The 13,529-nt window shown below is 29.1% G+C and overlaps 1 protein-coding gene across 2 annotated transcripts in view; it reads left to right on the top strand.

The window, feature by feature from the left end:
- Positions 1-13,529, top strand: part of LOC132931672 (cyclic nucleotide-gated cation channel subunit A) — a 180,884-nt gene that overhangs the window by 137,565 nt on the left and 29,790 nt on the right. For both annotated transcript variants that reach the window (XM_060997582.1, XM_060997581.1), the window contains exon 6: positions 9,578-10,027. In XM_060997582.1, coding sequence (XP_060853565.1) covers positions 9,578-10,027 — 450 coding nt within the window. The remainder of the gene's footprint in view (positions 1-9,577; positions 10,028-13,529) is intronic.

Below are 13,529 nucleotides of genomic sequence, written 5' to 3'. Positions count from 1 at the left end.
AATTGTTGTGGTGTATTATATTAATATTGTACATATTATTATAATCTTTATCATTATTATTATATTACACATATACATTATAAATTTAATTTTAATATTTCATAAAAAAATAATAGTATTGATGTTTGTTTTTTGGACTTCGATTTGGTAACTAGTGATGAATAATTCATTCGCTCACGTGTGAAAACCCTTTTTCATTTTTTCGCCGGGCCTTGGTTATTTTGTCTGTTAAAAAAGGTGTCCGTTAAGTCAGGTTTCACTGTAATATAAATTAAAAATAACAATCACTTAAATAATTATTACAATCGAAAAAAAGGTAGACAAGTGGGTACCACTCTATTATACATTAGGTGTGGAATGGGTCACTATTATAGTTGTGTTAAATTTAAATTCAATAATATAACATTGTATATTTGTATATGACAAACAACTCTGAGCGGAAACAGTCGGTTAGCCTATATTACCAAGGTTATTTCGTGATCTGCTTTTTGGATATAATATCCACAGTGATTGAAATAATTTTTAATACAAATATTGCATTTATTACCTATATTATTAGTATTTAATTATTATAATAACATATATTTCATCACATAATATAAACATATATAAATACTTATACTAATATAACTCAAATTTACATATTTTTATAAATAATACTGTTAAACGGTAAAAATAGATGCCAAATATAATTAGATTATATTTTAAAATGAATCAAAAATGTCATTGCGTAATACGTATAGTAAAATGCATAATAATAATAATATAATGTACGTAAAAGTTCTAAGTTTCCAAGAATAATGTTTTTAAACCATAATAAAATAATTAACAACATTATTTATCGTTTAAATAAGTAATTTCGTCCAAATTTAAACTTAAAATATCCATAAAAAATAATAACTATACATATTTTTTTAGATTTTATGGTTCCCGTATGAACTACTTATGATAAATCTTGTATTAAATTTTCAAAACTTAAATATAAAGAAAGAAGTTTATATGGATTTGCAACTACAAAATAGTTTGAAATTGTTTGCGATTTTGATGAACTTCTTCAAAATTTTAACCTCAAATGCATATAAAAACCTTACCTTACAGATGTATAAAAAAAACTTAAGTAGAATATTGTATTAAGTTTTTAAAAATTTTAATTTAGCGTTCCTATAATTAGCTTAAAATGAGTTAAGACATTTTGAAACGTCTATCATATAATGAAAATGATAAAATAAACATTTTGAGAAAATTTTAAGTATCGACGATTATTCGTTTCTAAAATCTTACATTCATCGTTCCGCTTAGAATCTAAAATGATAAATAAACCTATTTTTACTACTGAAAATATACATTCCATCACAAATATCAAAGGATACAAACACTAAAAATAATCAAATGAAACATATCCCCAAACTTTCAGCTACTAGCTACTTTAACCCGAGAAATATTCGATTTCATTATATAATTTATGAGCGAAATATATCTATTGTATAAATCTTCTAAAAATAAAATCAAAATATACAGATTCGTAAAAAGAGCTTATTATGTTTCATAAAATAATAAAAAAAATCGAATTAATGTGCATATAAATCACGACAAATCTTTTCATGTTGACATTCGTAGTATCAACTATAATAATATTAATAGTTATTTTTGATGAAGTAACTATTACAAGTCGATAAACATTATATAGTTAGCCATATCTATTAAACCGTTAATAATATCATCCATACATCATTACATTTTTAAAATTATAAATAGTTATCATTCCAAACCTATGAAAATATAATTTAGAATATGTAAATATTCTAAATTAAAATAAAAATGTTTAGGTACTCACTTTAAAAAACAACAAACTGTTTCCTTGGGGTTAAAATTTAAATTAATCTATAACCAGGCAACTAGCAAACTTATAGTTAACTCAGATAAAAAAAAAATTTAAAACAATCAAATATTTTGAAAGATTATTTAGATAAAATACTTTAAAGACCAATAATTAGACCTTTAATCAGACAATAAAATCTACTTTTCAGAGGTTAATGATCTTTTAAGTACTGTTTGTGTTTAATTATTGATCCATAAGGGAGTCACAAAACTTTTAGAACACTTGTCAAAATTTGTTGATGTTGGAAACTGATAGAAAAATACGAATTAAAAACCACTAAGCTAGGTTGGAACCTAAAAATTAAAGTTTCTTTAAATGAATCATTGCATTTACATTTTAGAATCTATACTGCTGCAACATATTACATGTAAGTAAATTGAAATGTAATATATTTAAACCTAATTTACTTATATTACGGTTCGCGCATTGGTGTACTTAAAATTATCGATTTATCAAACTATACTGTAATGCGCGAATAACAGTATAATAAATATTACTGATGATTTCTTAATAGCCACACCATAAATGTTTTGGAAACATTTCTGGCCCACAAATAATTTTTCACTTATGTCAACTAAAGCCCATCTTGTATTTGGAAAATTTCCAATGCTTTAAATTAACTTTTCTCCTCTATAAGTTGCTATTTATTTGTTTATTTATTTATTTTATTTTATTATAACCAAACCCCACCTCAAATTTCTTAGTTTAGTGCCAAATCGTTACAAAAGTCCACGTGATATGTATAAAAAAAAACAATTTCAATAATATACTAATATTTTTACTTCATATAAATCTAATACCTATTTTGTTGTTATTAGGATACATTTATTTCTCTAGTAATTTAAAGATACACTTCTATTTTCTTTCATAATTGTTTACTGTTATCGCTATAATTTCCATACAACGCTCCATTCAATAGGTAAAAATATGTTGAATTTTAAAAATATAACTTAAATATATTTATGTACATCATTATTCAAATATTAAAAAGAAAAAATAACCATGTACCTACAAGCATAATAGGATTAAAAAGATTTTCAGTAAGATATAAGAAAAATATTCCATAAAACTTGTCGGAGTGATTACATTGCTTAAAAGGTATCCTAGATATATGAATAATAACATACAACACCTTGTAGAAGTATTGGGAGGTTTACATCAACATTGTAAAAGGTACTTGGATTTATTTAATGTTGTTATGATTTGATCTTACATGTATTTGCTTTTGCATAAAAAAAACATTTTTTTTTAAATATTCGTAAACCAAGTAATAAGTACCTACCTTCTACTCATCTACACTAAAAAAAAATATAAGCTGCCCATGATTTTCAATGTTTATCACATTTTTAGTACTTACTATTTATTTTATAATATAAAAATTTCCATTCTCTGTTGTTATAATTTTTTTTTTTAAATATTTATATTATATGAGCTAATTATGAGAAATTGAATAGATGACATAACTATTATCATGATATAACCTTTAAAACTAAATAATAAACTTATCTCAATAATCTACAAATATTATTATATTCAATACATTTAGAATATTGAAAGACTTAATTTCAAAATGTAAGACCCCGAAACTTTTTAGAAATTAATTTTTGTGCCCTGAATAGCATTTTTACATAAAAAGAGCGTTGATAGTATTTTAATTGTTAAAAATCAAAAAATTCGGACAAGTAGTTTGTAAGTTATAACGAACATTTAAAGTTAATATAAGCGAAATGGAATGGTACAAGGGTATCCCACAAAATATTGGTTCACTACTATGCTCATTAAAACTTTAAATACTTACAACTAATAACTTGTCCGACGTTTAATTTTTTTTAAATTGAAATTTTTTATACATTATTCTGTTACGGAATATGAAATAAAAATATATGTTGTCATTGTACAAAAGAATAAAAACGTAAAAAGAGAGAAAGTAGGTAGCCATCCACTATATGCTTTACAATAGGAGTATACCTCGCCATTGAGCAGGTTACTGTAATGGATATGTTAAATTTGAATTCAACCATTGCATACGAAAAACGATCCAATCTTTTCCGGTCTGTCATCCTATTATCGTATAAATATATTGCTATTAATTATTAAGGTAATTAATTTTACTGTTCATAGTTATACAGTATGAACTATAGATAAGCACTAGCACCAAATGAATCTAAATGTTTTAAAATGTTATTGTGTACAAAAAAACAAAATAATAATATAATATGTAAAAGTTTCAAATCCAAAAAAAAAATATTTTTGAATAACAAAAAAATAACTAAAATTGTTATTCTACGTTTCAACATTGAATATCAACAGAATTTTAACTTTAAATATCTATAAAAAAAAAAAATCGAGTATATATTTTTTTAGATATGTTAGTTCTAGTATAAACTACTTATACAGAACTTTATATAACATTTTAAACTTATAAAAAAATAAAATCAAATGTATCAAATAACCATAAACAGCTACAAAAACCTCAAAATATTTCGAAAAAGTTATCATGTACAAACAATGCTAATGGAAACATTTGGTAAAAATCGTATGTACCTATATCTACTGTTATTCGATTTTGAGTTACAAGAAAAAAACAAAACCAATTTCGTCGAAAACTTTTCTTGTGTAAAAATGTTCACTTTTCATTAATTTTTTTTTCTGATTATTTTGAATAATACTAGCAATTTTCAGTATTGGCCTCTCAAAAGTAACAACTAAATCCGATTTGTTATCAGTAATCAAAATTATAAATCAAAACAATATTTTAATACTTTTTCGTGAATACACAACAAAAAAAAACACACATATCATTGTAAAATTATAATACATTTATCACTTCACTCATGTTGTTTTTTAATAACTTGAAATTATGTAAAAGAAATATTTTCAAAAACATTAGTGTTTTCTGCAGATATAGTAAATGTTTTATATTAAATGGATCACCCCGTACTTCTGTTTCTTTCATTCATCGTCATCATCATAACATCGTGTAATTATTATTAGTAAATTTACATTTTTAATTAATCATATATTTCCGTGATTCTATAACAAAATAATATATATATATGAATAACCATTAAAAATCTAACTGTGCGGTGAACAGATTTTTCATTTTATTGAGACATTGATAATAGCAGTTCCTCCTCTATAAGGTTTCTCCTTAATCAATGGAATATTATAATACAAGAGTCAGTTTTACGTGTCAATCATCAATACAATAGTACCATAAATTGATTTATTGTATCCTACGCAGTTGCAGCGGAATAATAATATTGCCGTCGAATGTGTGTACATATTATAATATTATTTTGCATTCGGCGAGCGTCTCGTCGACTCGATTCGTCGGAATACTGCAAACCGTGAGAATGACGTAATTCCGTACAAACACTCACACGACTGATTGTAAATACACACATTTACGTAAATCGCTGTCGAACACTGTGGGTGCTGTGTCGGAATAAGGTACACTATCATCATCATCATCATCATCATCATCATCATCATCATTATTATTATATCAATATACGCATTCACTGTTCGACGCAATCCACGTGGTACAACACACCTGTCTCGTGGGTATGGCAAAATAAATTGATAACATGGTACTTTATTAGAGTGTGATATTATAGCTTGACCGTTGATATCTATTTTTCCCTGACCGTACATTCGTGGATAGTACATTTCCAATAAATTGGTTATGACGTGTAAATAATAGTAGTAGTAAAATAATAATAATAATAATAATAATAGCTATTATTATTGTCATAAAACAAAATTTACGACCAATTCGAATCATGTGATTTGTTCGACAGAAATATTAATATTTATAAAAAAAATTAACTATAATGATCGTCATTAAAATTAAAAAAAAAAAAAACGAAAAAGAGGGGAAAAAGGGAACGAGTGTGACTAAGCGTTTTCAGTTAGTTTATATGATATCGGTCAGCGTGAACAGTATTCAGTATTCAGTATTGAGTTTTTAAGATAATATTCATTAATATTAGTCATAATTTAAAAAATCCTAATATTTTTTTCGATTCATATATACTATATAATATTTGGAGAGAAGAAATTTAGCACGCAGTAGTGGAGTCTTTCCAAACTACCCCTCCCAAGCGCACGTCAGACGTAACCTAGCGTTTGGTGACCTGTTGGCTGATTATTTCTAAACAACTGTTTCTACATAATATTTTAATTTGTGGTTCTTACCTAAATATATTTAATTAGCTGATTGCAAGTCTGTTTATCGCCTATCATAATACGATCATTTTTATCTTATTCATCTTCCAGATTAATCGTGACAGAACAATGACTACAGTTTATAATGGAATTTTGTTTTTATATAATATTGTATTTAAAGTTCAACATATTTAATAATATCACGTAGCTAATTTAAAATTCTTATTAAAAACCATTGTGTCAAATGTTTTAAAGAAAAGAACGATACTTTTTAAAAATGAAAAACAAGCCGAGACTGCGTATAGAAAATCAATTAAACACAACCCAAGATCAAAAAAAAAAAAAAAACTGAGACAAACAAAAAATGTTATAAATATTTTACAATAATTAAATTTTAAAAGTATTATAACTTATAAGGAACAGCTTTGACTTTTAATTTGAATCCCTATTATAAGGTTTTAATTATTTATGATTTAAACACAAAGTATATTATAGTAATATAAAAAGCTCTCTGCAAAATAATCATGGCTATATTAATGGTAATACAATCTGATAAAATTTTGGTAACGAATTCAATCGTTTGTCCATAACATGTTTGGGTACATCACGTACAACATCATGTACAATTACACGTTTTAGTATGTTATGTATATAATTTATATAGTATACATATACTATAAATATATATTATTTTCAAAAAATTTAATTTCGATATGAGCTCTTTAGTACACTCAAAAAACATCACGACGAGGTATGCTTTAAATCGCCTCACAAAAATATATTTTGATGTTTATTCTATACTTGTAAATTGTAATATAATCCAAGAAGTTATGATTTTAATTTTATTTCCAATATTCGAAGTTTATTATCGTTTTCACTACTTAGGTATTAAGATTTTTGTATTAACACATTGTCATATATCCGATGTCCATTTTATCTTCTTCGGCGTTAACCGTTTTTCAAAAGTTCATAAATCACTGTTTTCCGACCGGCATAACGTGTACCTGATCCTATAGACACCTATAATATCGTGCAATAGCCACTAACGTGTATCCGTGAACGTATATTTCGTGTCTGTATAATAATATAATATCGTGTATAGACTTCGATGGACTTCTAGCCGTTTTCCAAATAATTTAAAAGTGAAAAATATCGCAGTACCCGTGAGAATTATACTGATCAGGTAACCTATTCCGGCCCTAGCCCGCGTCCGTTTGGTAGCGTTTTTATTATTTATTTTTTACGCGCGTACAAAATCATAATTACGTCGCAGGCCGTCGTCGGATCGATCGATATTCAAGTGCGCTACAGACAATCATATATCGTCGACGGCTCGTTTGCGTGTGCGTGCGCGTGAAAAATCGATTTCCCGAAGAATTCGGACAAGACGCTGTGATGGCATTGTGTTCTTACGTCATTCGTGTTCGCTATACGTGTGCGGCACGTGCATCAGCGCACACAGCTGCGGACACCATACCCGCGCCCGCCACACGGTTGATCGGGTGGCATCGCTACATTTTTCCGGGCGATTCGGTTGCCAAGTGCGACAAATTTCTCGCTTTCGCGGGGCGGCGGTGCTCTTTCACTGTCCACGACGATAGTGGCGATGGGTCGGGGAGAGGAGCCGATTCCTTTCGCGCGCGGACACTGCACACACACACACACACACACACACATGCCTGACGCGCAGGACGAACGGCAGTAAATCACACTGGGAAATAAAACGCGCGCACGCACTTTTATTTACAACATCCGGTCCCACCGAGTTCCGGGGGACATCATTAATAACGTTCGGGGACCGATACGTATTGCGACTAGTATTTTATATACGTATACAATATATTATATATATGAGGCGACAGCGGCGCGTCGGGGTGGTTTGGGCACGATATACGTTAAGGTCTCGTAAATATTAATAGGTCTCTCTATATATATGTATATATGTTGGTGTGTGTGTGTGTGTGTGGGTATTTAGGTGGGTGCGTGTGTGCGTGCGATCGTTTTTGCCTAAACATTCACACAATACACTACTGCGGAGTGCCGGACAAAAATAATAATAATAATATGTTTGCAAACCTTCGACCAACGTGCGGTGCCGTATTTTTTACACCGGAATAAAAAATAAATAAATAACCCACAGAAGCTCCACACACACACTCCAGTAAGCCGTCACTATACCGATCCCATACAAACCGGACGACGATAACCGTAAGAACGAAATCGAAAAGAAAAAATAATCCAAATCCGTCTTTATACGTCGTCGTGCTTTCGACGCGATGTGTCATTACTTATTATAATATATCTTACGCCGTCACCGCCGCACGACGACAGGTAACACAATGAACACGTGTATATATATATATATATGTGTGTGTACGTTATCCAGCACACAACATATACATGTTTATTATATTATCGTGTCGTTTTCGATCCATCTGAAAATTCAATTGCGGACGACGTGCTATTATTGCGTTCGTTTCATGTAATACACCAGCAACGGCAGTCGATTTTTTGGTTTTAGATATCCCGTGTATAGTTTGTCGAAATAAACAGCACGATGAAGATCGCCGAGTAACGACCGCGATGACCGTGCTCGATATTATGCATTTATACGATTAAAATATTACGATTTTTCAAAGAATAATAATGATTCCGACATATGTATATTGTGAGCGCACGATCGTGATAATATCTTATAATCACGTTCTCTGCAAATAACCACTTTTGTCTGGTATTTTATAAACGAAAATTTCCACAGATATTTAAAAATACCTACCAATAATAACATTTAAATGCTATAAACTTTAGCTACAATCCATTAATAAAATAATTATCTTCCAACTCACTTCCGAGTAGTGTACACAGAAGATTCGAAAAAAATCGAATCAGATATCTTCTAAAAGATGCAAACAAATTTAGTTACTGCAGTTTTCTAGCTGGTGATTACCAAAATCATCCCATTAATGTGAATATTTTCTTGTCATATTTACTTTGTTATCACAATTCACAGTTACTAATTGTACCTTAAATGGATTATAAATCTAAAAAAAAAAAAAAAAACATTATATTAGAAATCGATAACAGCAATAGTGTAAACTTCAACTTCCACGTGAAATTAATGTACTACGGCTTAAAACCAAAAGTTTCGTATATTCTAAAGGCATAGATTGGAATATTATTCAAAACGAAAAACTCGAGTATCTCTATAAAACCAACTTGACACGGTACCGTTACAACACAATTTCACCGTAATTTCTTTATTCTCCGTCGGGAATAATAATTTTCAAAATACGTTCATCGATCGACTTTTATTTTCCGTGTAAATATATAACTATCCAATGGGGTTAACAACGGTGTGGTTCGATTATTAACGGAAAATAAGAATTGGGTCGTTTAAGAAATTGTTCATTACACGTTTATACGGGTTAACTTCATTTTATATTTTTATAGTTCAGCAATCATCGTCCGTATCAAATAATAATAGTCATAGCATTTACTAACGCCAATTTTTATTATCATTATTTTTAGGTTTCCTGGACCAAGGTCTCATGGTCCGCAATTCTCATAAGCTACGGGAAAACTACTTCAGCACGTCCAAATGGAAATCAGACTTTCTGAGCCTGCTTCCCACAGACTTGGCGTACTTGTGGTGGCCGTCAGGCAGCTGTTCGGCAGACGTTCTGCCCTGTCCTGTAATCGTCCGTGCCAATCGACTGCTCCGAGTACCCAGGATGCTGGAGTTCTTCGACCGCACGGAAACTAAAACCGGGTACCCAAACGTGTTCCGCATTTGCAAGGTGGTGTTCGCCATACTTATACTAATACACTGGAACTCGTGCTTATACTTTGCTATAAGCTATGTGATCGGATTTGGGTCGGACAACTGGGTGTACAACTTGCAAGGTGCTAGGAATTCATCGCTATCTAGACAGTACATTTACTGTTTTTATTGGTCGACACTCACGCTCACAACTATAGGTAAGGAAAAAAATATCAATCGACAGTAGAATTTAATCAAAAAATAATGCAATATGTATAATGACGCCTGTAAAATAAATGTTTTGAATGTAATGCAATGGTTTAAAAACGTCGTGCAGCACGCGTAGAAAAAAGTTAGTATTTAAAGGAAGAAGAAAGAATAATAATAAAAAAAACCTATTAAAGAGAATTATATATATTAAGTGCTTTGCATGCTTAGCCGAATGTCTCTGGGAATTGTAATTTTTTCTCTTTAGTAAAACGGTTTATACCGTAGATTAAGATGTCCACTTGAGGTGATTAAATGGGCATTATGCCAAATAAAAGTTTTATTCTATAATAATTTTATGCAAAATTGGCCACTGTCCAAAGTTTTAAGCGGTTGAAATCTCAATATTTTTAATGATAATATAGGTATTCAAATATATTTGAATAATAGCTCATCGTAATGAATATTTTTTAAAGACCAAATCAATAATAAATCATATTTAATGTGATATATTTAGTTACCTACTCTAGTTCTTACTGAAACAAAGATTTAACAAAGAAATATGTACAATAGTAGAGTTAGTGGCCTGGGTGTTATATTAAGATTTAATAGTAAATCATCGAAGAAAATATATTTTGAGTGGAATTGCCATAGGTAGAGCGTGTTTACAAGTAGTAATTATAATCATAACAGTTCATAAAAATAGTTTACGGTTACCTATAAAATTTTTACGTGTATAAAAAAATTAAGATTATACTATAGTATTAAATCTAAAAACTAGAATACAAATACGAATAATTTAGAGATATACGAAATTATTTAATATGCGTTAGTTGATTAATTAATTAATTTTGAAATAAACAAAAAAAACTTTTTCAATAAATTTATCATTTTTCACGAATTTATAAACAAAAGTTATACATAACAACTATGAATTTATATTATGACGTGATGACTTTTTATAAGATTACTTAAATTATTTTAATGAGTTAAAATACATAATTATCCTAATGCTTATATCAATTTTCTTAAAATATTGAAAAATTACAACAACAAAAAAAACCGTATAATACCACTTATTTGTTTTATAAACTATCAAGAATAGCTAATCAAACTTTTAGAACTCTTCTTCTTCTATGGATCCATGTCAAAAAACATATATCAATCTAAAGTAATCAAATTACACAAAATTATAAACTGGAAGTAATAATAAATTAAACCATTTATTATATATTTTTTTTCGTATCATTGAATATTTTCCAGCTTTTAAAGTTTATCACCATTTTTCTATTGTATAATTATTCGTTTATTAGACTTGTATTTTTTTTTATTTTAAACAACTATTAACAAGTCATTGATTTTATCAACATATTTTTATATTTAATAGGATATGCAATAACTGTAGACCCCAAACATTAATTTTTTAATAATAATTCACTATCCTTCTTATATGATTAAAAATGATAAAATTAATCAAATAGGCTATCTTGATAGTTTTTCAAAAGTTAGTAAATATGTAAACAATATAAAGTGATATAACTAAAATATTTTCAAAAAATATATAAAAATATATAATATAATTTATTATTATAATAAATATAACTAAATTTCAGTGTAGAAGAAATTTATTTGGAATTCATTTTAAATTGGTTTATTAAAAGGTATATTTTGAGATATTTTTAGTGTAAATATGGTTTTCATAGTATCATAAGTTTATTTTTATTTAACCAATAATAAAATATATTTTTGTATCTTTATGATATATTTTAACTTGAACTTAACTTTTTATAATATATTTTTATTGAAAACTTTATATTAACAATAAATTATTCTTTGGGTATAAAAAAAATACAAAATGTATGATAACAGCTGCAAAATAAAATATAATAATATTACGTTATTAGCTGAACAAGAAAATCAGCTTGTTAAAAATAGAAAAATATTTATATTTTAAGTTATAACAGCTTGGTATTGTAATCATAATGGGAGAATGTAGATTGCAAGTTGAAAGTGTGGTGTAGTGTTGGTAACCTACATTAAAGTTTAAAAGGTTTAAAAAGTATAATATATATATATATATACATATCATATTCGTTTGTACCGAAGAGTAGGTACGATCGTTTGAGTTATGAGCGTAAAAGGTTTTTTTAAATATAAAAATCATAATAATTGTATAGGTGGGCGAGTAGCACCTAACCTTTTAGTCAGAAATTAATTTTTAGTTTCTCCACTTTTGTGTTAAAACAAAAACACGCCTGAAAAACTGCGGGTGGAAAAACCCCTGCAGCCATTTATAACACTAGCTGTGCACAATATATAATGCAAAGTGATGGACATTTGACTGACGGAAGCGGCGCAAGATTAATAATTCGTCTCGGCTCGTGCTGATTCAACCAGCGATTTTATCTTGTCCCCGAACATCTGTCGCGCCCGCTAAAACAAATGAAGGGGGAAAAAAATAATAGTGAAACACCGCCGAAGGACCCCGTAAAAAATCTAATAGACATTATGCCCACACAACCGCACCGCGTATAATATGTTTCGAAATGTGTGCGCGGGTGTGCGGTATAATAATATATAGGAAACGGCGGGAAAAAAAATAAAATAAAACGAGTGCGTTCGGTTAACACGACGGGACGTTCACGGTGCTGCATGTGGCGCGGCGCGGGATGCGCGCGGAGCAAATTCACAGTCATTCATCATCCCGACACGAAATGGCCCCAAGAAAATCGTGTCCACGTGACGGTGGTCTCGATTTTCTCGATTGCCGTATTTTCCACCTTTCTTCGTGCCGCGGCGACGATGCTAATGCGGAATGTATGTCGCACGGGAAATAATCAGCGGCCCAACCATTGTATAATAATAATAGTAATAATAACAATAATAACAGTGTACAACACACACACACGCACACATTATTATTATTATTGTTTGCCGGTAACAAAGATTTTCTTACCGATCCGGTCGCCGTGCGAAACCCAGTCGACCGATTACGAAACGCCCGAGTGTATGGGGAGTGCGAATAAATTACCAAAATAATCATTTATATTATACGGTATACGATCTTAACGCGTTCGTTATTGGTAATATAGTTTGGTATCGGTTATACCAACTATATATTATTATTATTATCTCTGTTATTGGAAAATTTACAGTATAAGTCTATGGTGACCAGATATAAAAATTTAAAAAAAATTACATTTTAAAACTTAGCTCCTTCTCTGTCGTAATTGCCCAATGCGTAGGTATACAGTTCTAACCGTTTTACCCATATTTTCATAGGTCATCTCCTTCTATAATAATTGTTTTTTTATCATCTGATTAGATACTCTATTTATTTTATTATTGTTATCAATTATAAAAACCAATTATTTGAAATTATAATGTCAACTCATTTATTATGTGTCTTTACGATGAAAATACTTTAATATTGAAGAATTTAAAGAAAACTTAAGCTAAAAGTATAGATTATTTTTTAAAGGTAAAAATACCAAGTGTAAAACTTAAATATAT

Source organism: Rhopalosiphum padi, chromosome 1 (assembly GCF_020882245.1).
Source record: "Rhopalosiphum padi isolate XX-2018 chromosome 1, ASM2088224v1, whole genome shotgun sequence".
Lineage (NCBI taxonomy): Eukaryota > Metazoa > Arthropoda > Insecta > Hemiptera > Aphididae > Rhopalosiphum > Rhopalosiphum padi.
The sequence above is the reverse complement of the archived record's forward strand: the minus strand, read 5'-3'. Positions and strand labels throughout refer to the sequence as shown.